This window comes from Hippoglossus stenolepis, chromosome 1, assembly GCF_022539355.2.
Source record: "Hippoglossus stenolepis isolate QCI-W04-F060 chromosome 1, HSTE1.2, whole genome shotgun sequence".
Taxonomy (NCBI): domain Eukaryota; kingdom Metazoa; phylum Chordata; class Actinopteri; order Pleuronectiformes; family Pleuronectidae; genus Hippoglossus; species Hippoglossus stenolepis.
This window is the reverse complement of record NC_061483.1, coordinates 7,320,978-7,343,176: the sequence shown is the minus strand read 5'-3', so window position 1 is coordinate 7,343,176 and position 22,199 is coordinate 7,320,978. Positions and strand designations below refer to the sequence as shown.

General features: G+C 39.5%; 1 protein-coding gene across 1 annotated transcript in view; it reads left to right on the top strand.

Annotated features, from left to right (window-relative positions):
* Positions 1-1,744: 1,744 nt before the first annotated feature.
* map2k5 (mitogen-activated protein kinase kinase 5) overlaps positions 1,745-22,199 on the top strand; it is a 51,267-nt gene continuing 30,812 nt past the window's right edge. Inside the window, exons 1-12 of the mRNA XM_035155631.2 lie at positions 1,745-2,223; positions 2,483-2,531; positions 3,550-3,617; positions 6,817-6,886; positions 7,641-7,681; positions 9,174-9,241; positions 9,355-9,403; positions 11,478-11,542; positions 19,078-19,117; positions 19,223-19,291; positions 20,394-20,475; positions 21,573-21,634. Coding sequence (XP_035011522.1) covers positions 2,092-2,223; positions 2,483-2,531; positions 3,550-3,617; positions 6,817-6,886; positions 7,641-7,681; positions 9,174-9,241; positions 9,355-9,403; positions 11,478-11,542; positions 19,078-19,117; positions 19,223-19,291; positions 20,394-20,475; positions 21,573-21,634 — 795 coding nt within the window. The 5' untranslated portion in view covers positions 1,745-2,091. The remainder of the gene's footprint in view (positions 2,224-2,482; positions 2,532-3,549; positions 3,618-6,816; positions 6,887-7,640; positions 7,682-9,173; positions 9,242-9,354; positions 9,404-11,477; positions 11,543-19,077; positions 19,118-19,222; positions 19,292-20,393; positions 20,476-21,572; positions 21,635-22,199) is intronic.

Genomic DNA, 22,199 nt, shown 5'->3' with positions numbered 1-22,199 from the left:
AGCTCGTTGGTGAGCAGCAGGCGCAGAGACTGATGTCGCTCCTTAATCATAAGGCCGTAAACGGTTTTAAGTGTTTTACAATCAATTATATCCAAATGACTCATTCCGTGTGAAAACCTTTAAGTACTAATGCTGTGTTAATGCAGAGTGAAAGAGCGAGAAAAGTCTTTGAATACTTGAAAAGCCGCAGTCATGAGGGCACACATCTGAAAAGAGTTATGCTGAGGTGAATTGTCCGCACAGAAGAGAAACCTTGTCCATTTTTCCTCTCTTCAGCTGTATGTTTCTGTGTAAGTGAGGAGCATTCACATGACGTCCAGGTATTGATTGAACATTTAGAAAAGGAATCTAAGGTCATCTGTTCTAATCTATGGTGATGTATTGAAATAAAATGTACCCTCCCATTATACCTTCAGAAAGCTATTGTCAATAATATACTCTCTTATCTGACTGGGTCTCACATCAGTCATGTACAGCCAAAGCAATCCAAGGTGATAACAACCTCTTTTTATGTAGCGTTCAATAATTCAATTTCAGCATAAAAAGGTGTGTTACTAAGTTGTACATAGTGTGTCACCAAGTGTCGCCTTCAAGCCCTTTTCTTTGCAAGGTTTTTCATCCCAACACAAAAGCATATTCATAACTGCGATATCTTGGTTTCGGTGAAAAATGACAAAGTCACAATTCATGTTTTTTAAAATATTTCTAATCACTTTATTCACAATACATTCATATTCCAACAAGTTGAATTAAAATAAAAAGCAGTTTAAACCAAATTTCGGTTATTAAATTTGATAGCGTATTTGTAGTCGAACAAAGTCAAGCAAAGCATTTTCAGGAAACCTGAGCCATTTCTCCCTTTTGTCGGGGAAGCAGATGGGCAGACTGCCATTATTGATTTTATATAGACATTTAGCACATGCAAAAATATGAGAAAAAGTTCACTCAAGAGCAGATTTGAATATGTCATAATCTCTGCAATGTCACAAACACAACATTTGCATGTCAGGCCTCTTACTGAAAAGACAGGCTGGACGACTTGGTCAGAGATGAACAATATTTAATAATTAGTCATATTAGTTATCAGGATAAATGTCACAATATTAACTTGAGTTAAAAGACGGATTTCTTCTCCTGAGTGAAGGCTGTGGTTTAAGTTATTTGCTGAGCCCGTATAAAGTGGGTGTCTGTGTATATCAATGGGTTTTGTAGGGTAAACAAATACTGTGGTTTGTCTTTCCTTTGCCTCACACAGAAGAGTAGCAGCAGCAACTGGCTGAAACCAACTATTGAACCGAGGCTGAAAGATCAATTCCTTCAAAAGTGGCAGAGTGAGCTCAGAAGCATGTCCTCATGTGATGTCTAGCTTTAATTCAGACAAGAGATCGAACTGGAAAAAAATATTTGTTGTGTGAAAACCCAAAGTACAGACAGGCTATGTGTAACTTCAGAGTGAATACCACCAGAATCCAGAAGGTCAGGGGAAGATATAAATGTAAGAATGTATTAGTCATGGTCTGAGTCACATTAAATACATAAATAAATAAATGCAGTAAAATAAACACTTGATAAACAGGAAAACATTTTACAAATCTGAGGTAGATTGATTATGTGTTATACCTCCTCACTGAGCTTGTACAGTGCTTATGATGATAATTAAATAGCGATGATTATTGATATTGTTTTATTGACCAGAGCTACTTGAAAGTAAAAGTTACGCCGGTGGCAGTGTTTTGTTTTGAAAGGCTCTGAGCGGATGTTGATTCGGGTAGCGCTGCGGCTTCCTCAATTAGCTTCATGGCTAAAAACCCCCAAGATAACACAGTGTCAAACTTAGCCTCGGACAGCTAACAAACTAACGGTTAAAGTTGAATCTCCCCCGCGGGTCTGTGGTGGTCGTGGCCCGGGTGGACACCGAGCTGAGCGGGGAACGGTCGCTTTTTAAAAATCCCCCCGCATCTCTTCAACACAAGTGTCGGGGGGAAAGGGGGGCAGGATGCTAGCAGCTGTCGCTAGCGAGCCTCTGCAGGAAATGAGCCGGTTAAGCTAGCTGAGGCTAACTGTGATCATGAGGCTCCATTCCTCCTCTTTATGCTCGTGCCGGATTTGAACAACCCCTCCGCGATGGACACCGAGGCGATAGTGATCCGGATAAAGACCCCGGCCGGAGACATGGACTCATCCGTGGACTGTCCATCTCTGCTGAACTTCAACGACCTGCTGGTGAGACATGCTAGCTGTGTCCATGTCTGTGTCAGAAGTTCACACTTTAAGAAAACAGCTGTGCAGTGACATCACACACACACACAGTTTGGATTTGACAGTTTTTCTGACTAAACATGTCTCAGCCCCACTTTTATAAAAGAAGTAACAACACTGTGACCCACTTTAAATATTGATATCCAGGAATATAAGCCAGTATGAGTGTGTTCCTGAGCCCCCACAGTGTTCAACTCTGTTCCTCTTCTGTCATAAATCCCAGGTCGCCATCAGAGATGTCATGCCTGAAGCTACTGTCACAGCCTTTGAATGTAAGTGTCTGTGTAACACTGTGTAATTCACCTTGAAGAATGTCGAGGCCCCTTCACTATACTGTGTTCAACTGCTGAAACTATTAATCAATCAGTTCGGTCAGCAATCATCAAGATAAATGTCACATTATTATTATGTATTGTACGTCTAAAGATTTACTTTTACTCCCGAGTTAAGGTTTATGGTCTTAAACTCTTCTCTGTGAGATATAGTCAACTTTTTTTTTGTGAAATGATGCCAAATATCTTCAGTTATCTTCCTCTTAATGTGACCACTTTCTGTTTTCTACCATTGAAAACTGGATACTTTGGTTTTTGGACTGAATGTTGAGGAAAACATTACATTTGAAGACATTACACTCCTTTGTAGTTGTGACAAACATATTTATATGTTTTATATTTATTTATTTTTGTCAGTTTTAGCTCTACTCCTGACATTCAGTTACCCCTCTGAGTTTTGAATTAGTTTATACCACAAAAACGTTGTCCTATATTTTATCAATTATGTTATAACTACTCTATCGCAGCCCTTGATTTATAATTTAAAAAAAGATGCTTAAAAATGATGCATTTCATTCAAAGTATAGCACATTAAAGTATTATGGACTATTAAATATAATAATAATTACTGTGCATTTTGACTGATAAAAGTAAGCAGCATTAAGTTTAACTAACTTGTAGTGATGATTATCAGGTTTAGTGATTGTCAAAAAGTTGGAGGGTAAAATCTGTGGGTTATTAGTAATTTGTACTTGGTTTTTGGATAATTCACAAAAGTAACTGGTTTGAATTTCAATCTTGGAATAAAAATCAAGTAAAACACTTCTTATTAGTGCTAAAAATGTTTTTCTCTTTCTTTGTTAATCATCTTAGTTGACTAATTTGTTTAGGAGAGATTTTTGAACTCTCACGTGAGGAATGTGTTTTGGTTGGATGTGGTATTATGGCTGTTTATGGTTCAATATTTTATTATTTTTGTAAGGTTTACAAACAATTTAAAAAACGTCTTTGTTTTCAGATGAAGACGAGGTGGGAGACAGAATCACTGTGAGAAGTGATGAAGAACTCAAGGCCATGTTGTCATATGTAAGTTTATAAATACATTTTTTCAAATCATAATTATAAATACACTTAGAAATAGCTCATATTTTTAGCCTATTGAATTATTTCAACAAATTTGTTAGACCAGACATAATAGAAATATTCTGTTGTGACTTGCAAACTTTTTTTTTTCAACTTTTTGGTCTTCCATTTTGAGAAAATGCAGCCACACCATTAACTTATTTGCATTTAGGAACACTGCAACATTCAGTAAATGACGATTTAGTTAGTAGCAGTATCTCGTCTCTAGAGTACAAAGTTTTAAAAACTGTGACAGACGAACGATAGTCGGTCCCTCCCATCACACAACGACTCTTCAGTTCACTAGTTGACCAGTTCATTTTTAACCTAAGGTAAAAATGAGCTTAGCGGTAGATTTCAGTAACTCACATTCAAACACACATACTTCTACCATCAGCTCAGCTCCCCAACCTCGTGCCATTTCATATCCCACCAATACTTACTGTTCATGCCACGGACAGTAAGAGTAATGGCTTGTAATGGGTTTCTCTACGAGGTACACTGAAAGCTAAATGAGCTGTCAATTTTTATTATTTATTATTCAGTACTTAAAGTTTTGCCTCATTAAAGCGCGGCCCCCCTGGGCTGCAGAATTGTTCAAAATCTACTTTCATCTGTGGATGTCTTTTACCCCCCATCAGCTCACAATGATGCCGTTAGAGCCATAGGCACAATTTACACTCCTTGTTTTTTTGTCCATTTTTGTCATGCATTCACTTGTGGTTGCTTTTTAATCATTAAGTAGCATAGGGTAGCAGGGTGATTAAGCTAGAAGAGACAGCTGTTTTGCCACTGAGCGTCGTGAAACGGGGATGGAGAAAGCATTGACCTCAGCCACAGTTTTATCATTCACAAATCTTGCCGAAAGGTTTTGAGCTCCTGTCGTGAATCTGCCTTGTTGTGCTTTGTCTCCTGTCTGAGTGGGAGTCGTTTTAGAGAAAATCACAACACTGATGTAATAATTAAGTTTCAGGAGTCTCGTGTCCTGGGTGTTTTGGTTGTAGCACCACTATCTTGATGGTGCCAGCCATTATCTTCAGTAATCAGTACCTATATATGTACATGTATTTGGCAGAACAGACATTAGTAACTGTTGTTTTTTTAAATACATAATGGCAGCTTATTGTTCCAATGCTTCCTCATTCTTTAAACAGATGATGTCACATGTTTTAACAAGATAATGATATATTACCTTTACCCAACTCCACCCAGCACAGGTATTTAGCATCCACAACACTGCACTGCTTCGTCCACAGATTTCAAATCCATCCTTTCAATGAATTTCCCGTAATGGTTTTCTACTTCTCACGGGACAACCTTGTGTACAAAAAAGCTGCTGATCACCTTGAAAATACTGGGCTCACTAAAATATAATTTACACGGCACATATTTTAAATGTTTTATGTAAGCATTATGCATTTCAGCAGTCATTTACTGAGGATTTCTTCCCTATTTGTGGTTGTTTGCTGCGTTTGCCATTTGGCCTCCGTAGAGACCCCGGTGGATTTTTGCCTTGGTGTTATTAATTCCAGGTGAGCAGACAGCCATTATGTGAAATTAATAGGAATTAGGGGAAACCCGCATGTTAGGTGAAAGGTGGGATATTTCATTAGAGTCGGCCATGACGGTTGATATGTGCCAACGTGTGTTTGTAAATGTTTTTGTACATGTGATAACTGGTTAAAATACTGGTTATAAGCAGACTTTTAAATATGCTGTCTCTACTCCCTTGCTTTAACATTGCCTATAGTGGAAATTCACGCTCCTCATTTCAGAGCAAAATTAATGCTCAAATTCAGCACTTAATTACCACCAGTCTGCAGAGGACATTTATTGTGGAAAGTATGCCCCCTCACTGAGAACATTGATTGCTACATGCTCCTGTGAGACCCACTGGTCTTCGAGGCATCTCTAATCATTGTTCGACACCTTGAAAGACAGACGCCACTGTTCAAAGTTAAAGACTGGCCTGTGTCAGCCGCTAAAAAAAACACGTGACCTCATCCGCTTCTCGCTCAGCTCCTCCTGGAGGTAGTGGCTCTTACTCCCATTTCCCCCTTAGTCTGCTAATGATGATGAGGCCCGCTCTCCGCTCTCGTTCTCCCACTTGTCCCTTAAGGCTGAGCGATGGTATTTGGGATCGGACGCTGTTTAGTTATTGGCCAACAATGGAGAATGTCTTTTAATAACACAACTACTACAGATTAGGTGGTAATTGCAGCCATAATCAATAAGCTAGCTGAGCGGAAAATTAAAGGTACGTGAAGGCCCCCCCCCCCCCTTCAAACACAAACAACACGTTTTTTGGTATCAGGCCCATTGTTCAGATGTGGCCTAGTGAGAACGCTGGAGGGCGAAAGCAGAGGGCTAGGAGCGAGGAGGGATCTGACAGTGATAAATAGGCCTTTTAATAACAGCTGTGCCACTTGGGTAGCCATTCTGATCCGTTCCCATCCAAGCTGGGCCCATCGTCCCCCTCCTCTCCCTCCATCCCTCCCCCACCATGAGAGAGCAAATTTACATTTCTCCGTGATGACTTAGTAGTTCATACTGGATAGTAATCGAAACACAATGAAAACATGTAAGTGTGGACTACATAAAGACTCCTTAAGTGTCCAACTGTGTCTTAGTAAGGTCTTGATGCTTCAAAAAAAGGCAACGCTAGCAAAACACACACACACACACACACACACACACACACACGCTCTCAGTTTAACAGATGGTTTGGTTAACTGAAACATCAATTATTGCATTGCCTTGGCAAGCGTCTGAGAGGCTCCAGAGTGTGTGTGCACGTGTTAGTCCTGTAGGATGTGAGTGTTTGGTGAGCTGTTGACCTGCAGGAGAAAAGGGTTAATGCTACACTCCTTCTGAACAAGCCCACAGGGCATTGGTCCTCATCGGCAACAGATTTCAGCACAGCATGCCCACGTTTTTGGGAACACTGTGGATAAATTCTGACGTCATTTAAATAAGCGTGTTTTGTGTGGGAGTGCAGAACACACTACAAAATCACAAAAGCTTTGTTTCATCTGCTTTATGTTGTCTTATTTGATTTGTGTATTTTTTTACTCAGATTTTAAGTCAATCTTTATTTGAATTCCAGTACAATCACTTCAAGCTCTCGTGTATTCACACTATATGACTTTCTTTTCCCCTTTAGTACTTCAACACAATGAATGAACAACGCATGAACGGACTGCTGCCGGACCCTCTCCAGATTTTTCCAAGAGGTACACGGTGACATGTGACAGTTTATCATGGACTGGAAAATGCTGAAAGGCTCAAAGCATGTGTGCAATTAATTTGTTTACAATTAATCACAAGTAGAATTTAAATATATAAAAAATATTCAGATTTCCCCTGTCAGAAACCGTAACACTGAAATTAGGCTAAATCACTCGTGCTGTGTTTCAAACAATAAGAAATTGGGAGCATTTGGTGGCTAGAAATAACAATGCAGCCTCTGGACAACATTAAAATTCAGTGGCTCATTCTGTTATTGTGTTGACTGTCGTTTCTTTTGCTCCAAGGACATTGAAACTGCGAGCTCTTGTTCAGAACAAGCGCACATTTCTGACATTTGTGGTTTCTTCCTGAGCTGGTTTTCACTATGAGGGATTTTGCAATACATACATATGTATATTCATATAGTTTTTCTATAATCACATAATCACTAACAGGCCCCAAGGGCAAAGCGATAAAACGTTTTATCGTCTCTCTATCTGTTCCACTCAATATCTGGCTCCCCTCTCCGTCTCTCTGTCTCTCGTCTCCCTAACTCTGAGATTCTGTTTTTACTTCCCCACCTACCAGCAGTCGTCTCAAGAGCCCAACATTTCAATCACTCTCGTCTACACCTAATTTCGGAGTAACCCTCATTTCATTTCATCTTTTTTCTTTTCTTTATAAAGAACTGATTCCTTTTCAGCACATTTGTAAATGGTCCAGTGATGTGTTCTACAATCTAGTCAATTACTGTTTCAGCCGGCAAGACTCCAGGGATCCGGAACATACATGGCCTGAAGGTACGTATCTCAATAATTGTTTCAGCTGCCTTACACGGAGAACAAGGGAAGGGGAGGGAGGGAAGTTGAGGCAAATGGATTGGTAATGCTGTGTTCCACTTATTGAAATGTCAATTGAAGTCAAGGCTCTCCTTTTCTCTCGCTCATTCTCTTGCTCCCCTCGTCTATGTTCATGTGTGGTCTCTCTCTTCGTCCGTCTCCATGTATTTGTGTTTATTTTTTTTTTTTTTAAAACACTGGGACAGTCATTTAAGAGCAAGGTGATATTCTGAAATCCCAATTCCCCTCCAGAGTATTATGATCCTCTCATTCCATATAAAAAGGAAGAACATCAGCTTTGGTTAGAGCAGAGCCTAAGTCGGGCAGTAAGAAGATGTCATCGTTCAACCATGAAATTGTCATTACAAGCCCCCTCTCCCATTTACAAATGGCCCTCCACAGACCTTCCCTTTTTATGTTGGGCATATGTTGCTATTGAAACTCATTGCTAATTACCATGGGTTAAATGACTTGACACCTCCTCTGTCTCTCCAGATGATCCATATTATATCCATCTCCATTTCAGTAATAAAATTACCCCACCCGAGCCCCAATACTGAGAGTGCTTTATTTAATGTATCCTCTGAGGAGCTTTGGTAACAACTACTCATCTGTGTCAGTGTTTTTTCTTCTTTTTTTTATAAGGTCAAAGGTCTGTTTTGAGGAGATGATATTTCCCTCAAACCTTTAGTCAGTTGGTAATCTTTCCCCTCTCCTCTCCCGTTTTAATATAAAAGTAATTGGCTAAGGAGAGTCTTGTGCACTGTTTAAATTAGGTCTTCCTGGGCACTAATTAAAGAGAGAATCCCTGTGCTTTAGCAGACCCAGCACAGCGGCCTTTTGACCTCAATTAAATGAGTTATTTTTAGTATAGGGGCCTATCTCTCCCTTTGTGTTCGATATCTGGGTTGAGCAGAAGTCTTTGGAGTAAACATAGATGCAGATGAATCGATGTAAAGACACGTCCCCAGTGATGTGTTACATTTTTAATGCACCAACTTTATTTTTCGCCTGCCTGTGCAAAATTGTTTTGCCTGTATCACTCCCCTGTAATGTCTTCTCTCGCTCCTCCTCTCCTCCCTGCTGTCTGTCATCCTTTCCCCTCCTCTACGCGGTTGCCCCTTTCTTTCTTCTTTGCATGCCTCCATTCTCTCTACACGAAAGCCAATTAAGCTCCCGGCTGAACAGAGAGCCTGTGTTTTGTTCTTGTTCATCAGGAGGTCTGGCCATATGTCTGTCTGTCTGCTTGTCTGTCTTTTGGCCTTGACCACCGTGTGTGTGTGTGTGTGTGTGTGTGTGTGTGTGTGTGTGTGTGTGTGTGTGTGTGTGTGTGTGTGTGTGTGTGTGTGTGTGTGTGTGTGTGTGTGTGTGTGTGTGTGTGTGTGTGTGTGTGTGTGTGTGTGTGTGTGTGTGTGTCCTTTTCACGTTTGTGTCTGTGTTTGATCATCCTCAGGTTAATACAAGACCCAACCCAGCCAATGACTGCACTCATGCAGTCCCAGACTCCATGACTAACAACAGGTGAGTGTTACTCGGGTATGATGAGAATGTTACTCTCTGTAATAAACTAAAATAAGTAGATAGATATCTGTGAGACGTATGTCAGTGAAACTGTGCTGTATTCCTTCCTGCAGCTTAAAAAAATCATCTGCTGAGCTGAAGAGGATTTTGACAAATGGGCAGGTGAGGCCGTGTTTTGTTTTAAGAAGAATTTGACAATCGCTATCTCTCGACACAGGCTCTTACACCTAATTTACACTCACCAGAGTACACTCTCATTGCATGTGATACAGAGTGTTTCTCTGATTATTGTGGCACACAGGAGGCACAGGGTCTGTGGGTTGTTAGGATCACATCTACTACAGTCATCTGTCTCTCTCTCTCTTACAAAAACACACTCTCTCTCACTCTCTCCTACACACACACACGCACACACACACGCACACACACAGTGGCTAGCATGTCAAGGAGACAATTAAGCCCATGGCCTCTCAGGTTTCAGCTGTAACACAGTGAACTAATAGAGCTGTTCTCTCTCTTCTCCTCCATCCCCTCATCCATCTCTTCTCATTCTCTTCACCTCTGTCCTCTCACCGTGTTATCAAATCAGTTGCGGTGAACTGGAAAGGAAATGTGTGTGTTGTGTGTTGTGTGTGTGCATTCTGACATGTATGTTGTGACGTCTCCCTCCTTCTCCCTGTCCAACATATTTAGCAGTCCCACAGTGGTATCATATGAGTACAAATAGGTATCAGTTCACACAAACTGGTTCATTGACAGGGCACCTGCAACCTTAGTAAGTGTCACACACACAAATGGTCCTCACCCATTTTAAATATAGGGCTCCAATGCATCATGAACTGGGCCAGTAATCAACTGGAGAACTACTCACTGGACATTGTAAACTCTGGCAATTTTAGATGCAATAAACCCTAAAATGTTTTCTATATTACATATATAAAATCTAAAGATTTTTTAGGACATTATTTTTATGCTAAATGAAAGGATATAAACAATATTGTAATTTCAATCGCTTTTCAATTTATATACATATAAAACAAAAAGTGGAACAGATATATTTAGACATACTTGTCAATGTTTTTTTTTAAAAATTTAATTATTTATTTTGTACTTCTTTACTACTTTCTCTGGAAGCTCAATTAGTTTGGAGTGTGTAGTAAATTGTTTTTTTACAACTCAATGGTAGAGTCTGTCCTGAACCTTGACTCTATCATCTGGTTTGTTGATCTCATATCGGGGACGAGAATAAGCCGGGTTAGGGTTGGACACATCATTCAGGTTCCATGTAAGATCATTGGCTTAAGTTACCTGACCTGTCTCTCACCTTTGGTATTAGAGCCCTCAGGCAGAAGATACACATTACCAAGGTCAAAGTCCAAATGGTTGAAAAATAATTTTGTAACTCAGGCCATCAACTATTATATTGTAATGATGACCTAGTTGATTAGACATTTCCTGTTCACTCCTGATGACTGATGAGGATCTTATTTTTGGTTTTATTAATGGTCGTTATTTGATATATTCATGTATTTAGTTATTTTAATGTTTTTCTTTCTTGTGCCCGTGTTTCCTGTGAGTTTGAGTTTTTTTTCCTGGCTGCAAAACAAATTTCCCCTCGAGGAACAATAAAGTTGAAGTTGAAAGTATCATAACTACAAGATAATTTCAGTGCTCAGGAACATTTTGACTGGTAATTTCCAAAGGGAAGAGAGGAGGAAACTTTCGCTCCAATCAGTCACGTTAGCTCAGGCGGCATTATATCTCCTTCCTCTGACACTTTTTATCAAAGAATGACGTGGAATGGCGACAGCAAACAAATCGTCATTAAACTCCACATCAGTCACTCCCCCCCACTCCCCCAAGCACGATGTCCTTTTATAAAGTGGACAGCAAATGTTGTATTGATCCCTTCTTCTGCTCCCGCTGTCCCTGTGTTTTCTCTCCATATGTTGCTGAACTTGGAGTGACCTGAATGCTTGTCTTGTTTATAGCCTCCAGTGACAGTGTAGTCCCCCCCTCTCTGTCTCTGTTTCACTCTCTCTCTTTGTGTAGTTACACATCCACTGGTTACATGTCCTCATGTTATAACATCTAAGAAACATTATTGTGTGTGTGTGTGTGTGTGCGCGTGTGTGTGTGTGTGTGTGTGTGTGTGTGTGTGTGTGTGTGTGTGTGTGTGTGTGTGTGTGTGTGTGTGTGTGTGTGTGTGTGTGTGTGTGTGTGTGTTGCTCTGCAGATAAATGCCCAAGATATCAACTATCAAGAGCAGCTCGGCCATGGGAATGGAGGCACAGTTTACAAGTAAGTGGATCTGGAACAAAAGTCTCTGTCAGTGTCCAGTTTAAAAAGATGAGTGTGACTTTTCATATTTCTTCTCCTCAGTTCTTATGAGAAAAACACATTAGAGATACCGGATCGGCATGTATGCTTGACTCATCCGCCCTCGAAGGAATTATTTTCTCCAATTTAGAGACTCACTCCCACATGAACATTCCACTCTACTGGTGATAATGTGTTAACATATTAAGAAGGCTGGTTTGAATCAAATTCACATTTATTTTACTCGTGGCGACAACTTGTAAAGAGCTTTACTGTGCACATTTGATTCATCCTTCAGAAGGATAAGAGTAATAAAACGATGTCTGGTTATCCCGCCCCTAACACACCCAGTACATCCCAATCTCTCCTGGTTTTCAGATGCTCCAGGTGCATCCTGTCACCAGAAAACCAAAAGCCCACAGACACGTGCACTGGACATTTAACTGCACTTTGCACAGTTCACCTTGGCACAGAAAAAAAAATAGGACCCTATGTTTTCATTGACCGGCAATTGCAATCTGCACAAAAAGTTAGACTGTGTCGCCTCAAATGCGCCCGGCTGTGCTGAATGACCTCTCTCGATTCTCTTTCTTTGTCTTTAACATTTTAGAGAAAGTAATTTTACACATTAATGATGTACGATGCCTATTTAACCCACCCGAACCCATTCGCTATTAATCAGAAATATTAATTTTTACCACCCTACCCACCACAGATGTATAACTGCAATCTGCACTAACACACATCACTCTGCAATAGACTTCAGTGAGGGATTCTCTCCTCTTCCCATCTCTCCCTCTGTTTCATCATCTGTCCATTTATCTCTCAGTGTTTGGTGGGACATCTATTAGCCTGGTTTGTGTCTCTACCTTCATTTATTTATTCTGGTTTGAAGGTTGCAAACGTATATGATATTGATTTTGGGCTGTAAGGTATGACAGCAGTTGACTTAATCGGTCTGTAGCGCAGCACTTTGCCTCTCTGACCAGACAAATGTATGACTGCCCTGCTAACGTGATGACAAGGTTGGCATTTTGTGCTGCTTCTTTTATCTTTCTTCTCCGCACCTTGTGTTTCCTGCTTCCCATCAATCCTCAGCTATTGAGCCCTTTTATTGAGATTGAAGTATTGATCACTGCTCAGACTAACCTTGACTTGACAGGGGTCTGCCTCACACAGTCCTGAACAAACACAGTAAATTTCCTCCTCAGCAAATCCACAAGACTTTTTATTTTCATCCCTCTCGTTCCAACCACCTTTTTATTGTTATCTGACTTTGATATAGTTTCATTAAAAGCCAATCTCTCATAGTTGTAGCAGGATGCTGATCAGTTTGGCACCAGAAATGGTTACACTGCACTGAGGGAGGCCAATATTGCAAGCCCAACATTTTCTCAGTCAATTTAGCCCAGCAAAAATAATCCATATGGTTTGGTAGGGACATTTTGATGGTTGAAAGGAGAAGAAAAAAAAAATACATTTGCAATAAATAAATCTGTGTTGAAGATTGTTTAATTTCATTCTTATTTAAATTCACAAATCTCTTATTTTCACTTAAATTAAAATAAGAAAATGTTCATCAATTTGTACCTGCTTTTTCAGGTTGGAATAATCAGGATAAGCATAAGAGCTCAAACTTATTTTCAACAACTTGAATATGAAGCCAGTGGAGCATTTCCCTGAACACTAATTCTAAGCAGGGTTTGAATATGTGGTGTTTTCACACTAAAGTGACAAAATATACTTAAAAACTGTGCTATTGATGGACCATAACACTTTATGTATAATAAGAAATTAAACAAAATGTTTTTCACTTGGCTAAGGAGGAAAAGTTGATCATGCCATATGGATAGGGCCTCTCTTACCTCTTCCCATCTACACAGTAAATACTTTAATGATGTGTTCAATACGGACAAAAGTGGCACAGTAATGTTTAGTTAAAATAGATTGTTTATTCTTCTAATCTAAATGGAAAGCTAATAGAAATGAGTGTTGTTGTTATCAAACAGAGAGTTCAGCAATGAGGGACTCATTTAGCAGAAGCTACGTTGTAGATAGTCTTGGATTCTTTAATATTGTTGCATCTTTCCAGACCTCATGTCTGAATGTTTAATCGACAGCTGCTTTGCAAAGCTGCATTCTTAAAATCTCATTTTGTTGCTTGTTTTCTTGTCTCATAGCCTAAAATCAATTGTTTGAAATCTTATTTAAAAGCAATTTAATTTAATTTTTTCTGTTGTTTTAGAAAAATACAAGTTTGTTCAGAACTGACGAAAAAAATGAAAAGGCTGAGTTTAAGTAAAGGATATTTGGTCTGACATTAAGATGAACTTTTGATCTCAGTTCCACAACTGACAACTGGGCTTTTTAAAACTAAACTGGTTGTGAGAGGTAGAAATTGTGAATTTATAACAAAATTGGTGTTAATTGTGTGGCTGCCCTTGACATCAGCTCCAAGAAATTTTCATCAGTAACTGTTAATTGCTTCCCTGTTTCTTTTATTTTAATTATTTTGTCACAGTCAGGAGAGGCTCCAAATATTGAATATGTCTCTTCCCTTAACATTGCCTTTGATATGTTATTGACAGGTTGTTAGTCAGCTAGTTAAAGAATGATGACTCACTGACCTCTGTGTTGAGTTGTATTCAGTTTGAATGGATTTTTCACTTTTAACAATTAACTTATTACAATTCACATCTCTCTTGAAACTCTTCTTTTTTCATGCCAAAAGTAAATTAACATATTTTAGGACAAAAACTGTGCCACAGCCATGAAGAGCATCAAAAGAATGAACCAGTCTTGCTTCACAAAAGCTTTATTATTGTGGGATTTATTTAAGTGTCTGCACCGAAGGACGTGGAGATTTAAAGTTTTTTTTCTATACAGAGATAAAAAGAAAAGGGCATTAAATCTATCAACATAGACTCCATATAAAGATCTGGTCCCTCCAATACACGCACTCGACCAATAGTGTGTCAGTCGCAGCTGTCAGTCATGATGTTTCATCCGTTTCCAGACAAACTAAATACTTGAACTAGCTAAAATGACAGAACTCTCTGCTAACTTGTCGGAGGTGGGGTTTATGACGCCTGCTGCAACCATCGAGATGCCTTGACTTCACCTTTGGGGAGCAGTCATGTCGTCCATCTCACATTGCGGTAGTGTTGTATCGCTGACCTTTGATTCTTTTACATTGAGATCTTTGATCAAGGCTGCATCACAAAGAAAGGTCTCATAGGGCAGGGCGGTAAGACAGGATGTGAGCTGTTCCTGACTAGCAACTTCCTCCATGTGACCACGACGGATTTTATTTCAGTTGGTGAATATTTATCACATATTCATGATAAATTGGCCAAACTGCATATTGTGTTTGTATAAGAACTGTACTCATGCAACGTTAAAAAATACTACTTGGGTTTATCTATTATGTAGACCAGCCATACCATACAAATATTTCTGTATTGAGCAGGAAATTGGCCATTGTTCCAAAAAAATACTGTATGCCTTTGCAGTACGCAGCCAGAGGTTTCTTGCTTGCTTAAAAATCAATTCTCCATCCTCTTCAGCCTCTACCCTTTGGTCCAGCTTATATTAGGCTTATCACGTTGGAAAAGCACGACCAAAGGCTCCCCACCTTTTAACCTCTTAGCCCATTTATGACCCAGAGCCATTTAGACTCAATTGGATGTTACCAACACCTCAGCTCTCCATAGCCACACGCTGACCTGGCCATCCATCACTGTCGGCCTTTGTTTTTTATTACACACTCTCTCAGAGGTCCATCTTGTCCACCAATCTAACGGACTCTATGGCTTATAAATACAATAACAAGGACACAAAGGCTATTTTTGTGACTCATGGATCCGGCAGCGCAATTAAAACAAGCACATTGGCCTGACTGTGGCTGTGGTGACATCTACTTAGTAACCCAGAGCTGTTCCTCTGGTCTCTCAGCCCATTTTCTCCATTGATTTTGTTTGTTTTACCTCATTGATTAGACTGTATATCGAAGGGCTAATCCCTCTGGTTAACTGGTGGTAACTGAGTATCAAATATCTTTTTCAGTAATTGCTGAGGTTTTATTAAGTTCACAGAGACTGGCAGTCAACGTTTACTGTTAAATTAGCAATAATAAATAATGAGGTGTCCTAAAGTCATGCTGAAGACAATGCTAAATATAAGTACTTTTACTGTAACCATTCTTCCTACATGACAACATTTCAACTGGCAACTTGAACACTAAAAAATATTAGAAGTAGCATCTTTAGTATTTATTTTCGCTAAATAAACTTGAGTGATGGAAATAACTTGTTTTGTTTCAGTCGTCACAACTGGGCTAAATTATCAAATGGTTATGAGCCTGAGGGAAACCAAATCTGAACCCTGGGTGAAGAAAGGGCTAAAAATACATTCACTTTCAAAATCTTTAAAGTCCAACATTTATTAAATAACAGCCTCAAGGTAAATGATTACGAAAATGAAATGGTAGAATATTTACTATCCACTGGAGACATGATGTTTTAATCTGTTTTATTTAAATGGAACACAATGTGATGTAAAACGCACAGCACACACATGTGCCATGTGACAAACCATGGTTGTGTTGTCAATTCTATCTGATAGAATATAAATATACTTTTATAAACTTTTAACCTTGTTATTTGAGACTTTGAACCTTGCTGCTTGTAATGTGCTCCATATTTAGCTGTATTTTTCATGCACATTCATGTCTGTCTGTGAATGTCTGGTTTTACATTTTCTGTGGCCAATCATAACTGTTGGGAGAGAGAGAGAGAAGCAGAGCAGCATCGTCCACGTGCCATTGTAAACGTACCACGTTAGCCCTGATCCAGGAGGCCAGTCTCTCTAACCCACAGCTCCAACTTCAGAGACATCGAGAGAGGCCCTATGAATACTGCATGATGGAGCTTTTATTACAGAGCGAGCTGGAGTGTAAATAAGATCCAGGCAATGGGGCACATTTACTGGGGTCAGATCAGGGGGAAGTGGCGGGGGGTAGGCTATGTAACCTTGTCCCCATGTCTCCCGCTGTCACAAGCCTGTCACTGTAACTCATACAGGGATGCTCTCCCCTGACTTGGTCAAGGACAGTCTGGGAGTAGAGCTTTAACCAAGTAGTCTTCACATTATATCTCCAGATCTGAAACATGCCTGGCCTTAAAACACATTTGTTTTAACCTAACTCATATGTGGCTTAAAATGACATTAATCCAGAGGTACGTTACAGTTTGCCATTCACCCATTCACACACCCATTCATACAGTGCATCTATGGGCAGCACGTTTTTCTATGATGGGCCATTCAGGGTTCAGCATATTGCCCAAGGACACTTTGGCATGCAGATAGAAGACTGGGTTCGAACCGCCAACGTTATTTTTGGCTTCCTTACACACCCACACAACCTGCCCTTTCAGTAGTTAACGTATCTACTCCCGTGATCGTGCCTCAATTAACATCTTCATCTTAATTAAGTGGCGGCAGTCATGCTTAACTGATATCGATTGTAGCTTAAAGGAAGACTGAGACGTCAGAATGGAAACAAGGCCATGGAAACAAGGCCATCAGCCTTAAAGTGCAAAGAGCCCTCAAAACAGATCAGAAACACTCTTTGGGCAAAAACAAAAAACATTGTCCAAAAGAAGCTTAAATTATTTTTCTAATAACTTACTAACTTTTCCATTTTTGTGTTTTATGTGTTATCTTTTTAACAAAGTTTGTAATGTGGCGTGAAACCAACTGAACTTTGACACCTTATAAAAAAGTAGAGGTCTCTTAAATTTCAACTATTGTGGAGCTAAAACATGTGAAATACAAAATATATTTTTTGAGACTTTTTACGGTTCTCTGGGCAACATGAAATGTGAATGTCCATAAGTTGTATTATTTTTTCCTTAAAAATTTTTAAAAGTCTGTAGTTAGTGTGTGTGAACCACATCTCATGTCGAGTGGCGGCCAGCGACTAGTGTTAGTTCTAACTGTGGGTAATACCTGACATGGCACTAATAGGTGTCATTAATTAAAGGCCTTGGCCAGTTTAGAGGTGTCTGGCCGAAGAGCAATGCGATACTCCTAATCTAAGATACATTAATCACATCTTGAACCATACACATTTTCTCTGCAAGACCCACTGACAGGTGAGTCGCCAGGTATCACGTTTACTAAGCCTGCCTGCAAGCTAACCCTCCTGTGTGACGTACACTGCTCCCACCTCATCCCATCACCTGACAGCTGTTGGGCAGTATTTGTCCTTGAGGATTGTATGTTGAAAGGTCTCGAGGTATTGTCACTGGTGCCGTAAACTAACCTTCACCGGCTGTAACTAAAGCCGACGTTTGGCATTAAGGAGTTTGATAATTAAATCATTACGGGGACGGTCTGCGGCTCCTGCTTGACTTGCAATTCAAAACTCTGTCTGGAACAAGTGACAGGGCTGGCTGGATCTGGTTTTGAACACTGACCTTTAGTCTTTTTCACAGACCTGTTGAGTTTCTATTCCTTTTATGTCCTTTCATTATTACCTTATCACTTGATCTTTTCAACTTATACAGAACTTGCTCTGGTTCCATTTTAGTTTTATTTTGAAAGTACGGATGCTATTCAACCCATTCTAGGTCAAACACTCTGTCTCCATTTCACTTTTATTGTGCATTTGAATTGACAATCTTCGGGCCAGATCTGACAAATTTAGATTTAAGTGAAACTTTTGTTCATCTTTGACTGAGCAGATGGGAACAGTCTGGTGAAAAATACTCTGATAAACTGTGTTTGAAAATGTACAGTTTAGTTTTGCTCTGAATTCAATTCAATAACATCATCAGGGCAGTGGTGTTACATCTTTGAGGGCAGAGTCCCGACCAGTTTAACCAGTAGGGTTGTGTTCTGATGGGGAAAATGTGCTGCACTGTGCAGAAGTTTTAGATGCTTCAACTTAAAATTTAAATGTTTTCATTAATAATACAATGAATAGTTTCTTTAATCACTTACCAATATTTGTTTTGACAAACTTGCACAGTTTTGTAAGGTACTTGATAGGCAGGTTGTTCCAAACATTTTGGAGAACTTCCCCCCTTCTTTGGATTTAATCTCAGTGTCTTCTGTGTCTTCATTTGATCTCACACTGACTCCATGATGTTGACACCAGGGCTCTGTGGTGGCCACTCAATCTGCTGCAGGACTCCTCGTTCTGCCTGTTGCTGAAGATGGTGTTTCAACCCTGTGGCTGTAATGTTATGTGTGGGGTCGTTGTCTTGCTGCAGAATGAATGTGGGGTTGATCAGTTGCCTCCCTGGTGATATTTTGTGTGATATATGAGAATCTACTCATCTGAAATGCTGAAAACATTTACAAAATATTTAGTTATAATCAGAGACTGTACTTTTACCAAACTTAACCAGACAAAGTTTGGAGATTAAAACACAAAACACAGGGTACCACTTCTATAAACTCTAACAAATGGCTTGTCTCATATTATCTCCTTGTCCTCTTTGTCTCTTCAGAGCGTACCATATTCACGGCAAACGGGTGTTAGCTGTCAAGGTGAGAACTCCCTCCACGTTGAAATTACAATTGAAACAGCAGCAGAATGTGTTAGTGTTGTGTTTATTGAAAGTTGCACATTTTCTTCCCAATGTTGCACCACAGGTCATCCCACTGGATATTACGGTGGAATTGCAGAAGCAGATCATGTCGGAATTAGAAATTCTCTACAAGGTTCCTTTTGATTCATCTCTTCCTTATTAAGAAAACAATTTCTCCTCCGTCCACTGAATGTTGCTGTGAGACCACATCTACATTGTTAATTAACCATGAGTCCAGCTAATGAAGTGCTTACAGTGTAAGCCAGGGATCAGCGATACATGGACACACAGGCAGCATACACATGGACCGGGCACGTGAGGTTACTGAAGACCCTCTGTCAATTTATTTTTAGTATAAGGTTTTTTTCTTCTGATACACCTAATTGCATCTATACTGACTGTGAGATTTTAGTCATTGATAGATTTAAGTTGCAAGCCACAATGGTATGACATGGATTTAACAAACTTGGGTTTGACATCAAGTTTGATGTTTACAGATTGTAGAATTGATGAAGTCGTCGTAAGCTATATTCAGTAAACAAGAATAAAATCAGCATTCATCATCCATCTGCGTCACAATTCAGTTAAGTTGTGACGTTTGATATTTGTTTACTGGTCCAAACTCTGACGTTTTCAAAGATGCCACAACGCTGTGTGTGCTGTGATTGTGGATCTCAGATAGTGGATTTAGACGATTAAATATGACGCAAAACAAAGTATTTCTTGGCGGGTGTATGCTAATGTTAGCTAGCTAGACTTAGCACAGAAGTAATACTGTCTGAAATTTGCGGATATATCGTGACACGTGTTATCTTTGAATAATTTTGACACTGCAATGTAAGAGCCATGATTAAAGCCAGCGCCATATTTATTTTACGCTGGTTATCTCTTATCAGGGACAGGCAAAAATAGCATTGTGTATATCTACATTAAGACAAACAGACCCAAATGCTGTGAGCACGGAGACTCACTTAAACTGCTCGGCGGCCATCTTGGCAACAGCACCAGGCAGTTGTTTTGGGACAACATCTAAATGAATGTAGAGTGAAGCTTTTGAGCACTTTAAACATTCAGTTAAAATTTAACTTAAAATTCATATTTGTAGAATTCATTGCTTCTGTTGCATCTTGCTCAAATTCACAAAGAGGATAATTTATAAACCAGTTATTTTGTATCATGGATCATATTTTCTGAAAAGGCTTTAATTATCACATTGTCTCTTCTCTTGACCGCAGTGTGATTCACCTTACATCATCACTTTCTTCAGTGCCTTTTTTGTTGAGAACAGGATATCCATATGCACCGAGTTTATGGACGGTAAGTTTCTCTTCAGCTTATGCCACTAGATCATATGCTCTTTTTTTTCTTTGCTAACCACAGCTGTGCAGAAGTGACTTTTGGGAACAGCCCTCTGTCTCTCTGCTGCGTATCCATTTACACTTCTGCAGATCAGGAGAACATCTTATCTCTCTGAGCTGCTTAGCATGGCTGTGTGCTAAAAGCTACAAGGGCGTGATAAATCTTGACTTAAGTGCATTTGTAGGTGCGTTTGTATGTGTGTGCACAGACTGGTGAGAGATGGGGGACTGTTCGTGTTTTTAGGTGTGTGTGTTTGTCCGAGTGTGTGTTAATGGAGCGATTCCCTTGTTTCACACATTTGCGCCAGCTTGTCAGCAAAGTCTGTCTAACCTCTGAGCACACTCAGACTTTATGGAACTTTTTCAGTTGTACTTGGTCATTACAAATGAGAAATTACAATTGAACGGCAAAAAGAAACATAAATAAATCAATTCATCATCTTATTTCTTCTTTTACTGATATGACAAACAAATGCAATGAATTTGTCAGCAAATAGAATTATAACTAGAAAAGCACTTAGAAGAGGACCCAAGGCCCAATAACTATTTCATGAACAACATCACTCGATCCAGAATTTAGTCAGGATCTGCACCAAATTTTACACACTTTTAGATATCAGTCATCCCAATATGTCTCTTTTTTCATCAAGATCCATGAATTATTCACTGGGAGATGAGTGAAAATGTCCAAAAAAACACACCTCGCAATGTTCAAGAAGATAAAAAAATAATAAAATCCTGCAGCCGCCTCTTGGTCCTGATCTGCCGCAAAATTGAATGGGTTCTTTCTCCCCCAATGGGTGGTTGTCTTAACCTCTAGCTATGAAATATATAAAAAAAATGAATGTCCCAAGTGCGTATACAGTTGTAGGAAATTTTTGTTGACTTACTATACAGCTGGATCCAGTCTTTTTTTGTGTGTAGTGTTACAACCTGCATGGCTAACATACATTCAGCTTTGTGCCATGACAAAAAGGCTTTTAGGCAATAAGTTAATAAAAAAAATTGCAAAGCTATGTCATGATAGCGTTTTAATGAGTAGTGTGTCTTTTACAGGTGGTTCTCTGGATGTGTACAAAAGAATTCCAGAGCATGTGCTGGGGAGGATCGCAGTGGCAGTAAGTTCTCAACAAATACTAGTACTCCAGATTAGTGGTTTGATGACTGAGTTAAAAGGTTTTTAATAAAGAGGTGTCTTCTGATATTTGTCTTCTGATATTTACAAAAACATTCATTATTATTTAAATTTTCATAGTTTGATGGTCCAGTTTTCACTATGACCTGTTCATATGTCGGATGCAAAACTATTCTGAAGGAGAAAAATACAAATTTTATTAATGACATAAAAGAAGAGAGAAGTGTGAAATTTTCAATTAGCCTCTACTGGATGAAATGATGGACAAAGTCCGTGTGTTCCCCTCATCCTCCCCACTCTTCCTCTCTCCCTCCTTTTCTACTCAGATAAAACCAGCATTTTGATTTGAACGGCCTTGAAGTTGATAGATGCACGTCTCCTTTCCACACTCATTACCCTTCTCCTGTCTTCACCTCCTCCTCTCTTTCTCCCCCCTTTAACTTTGTCCGTAATCAAGCAATGACAGCTATTTAGTCAGTGTTATTTTTAATTCACAGCTTTCCCTCCTTTCCACTGTCACAGTTGTTAATTATCACAGAAGGATAGGC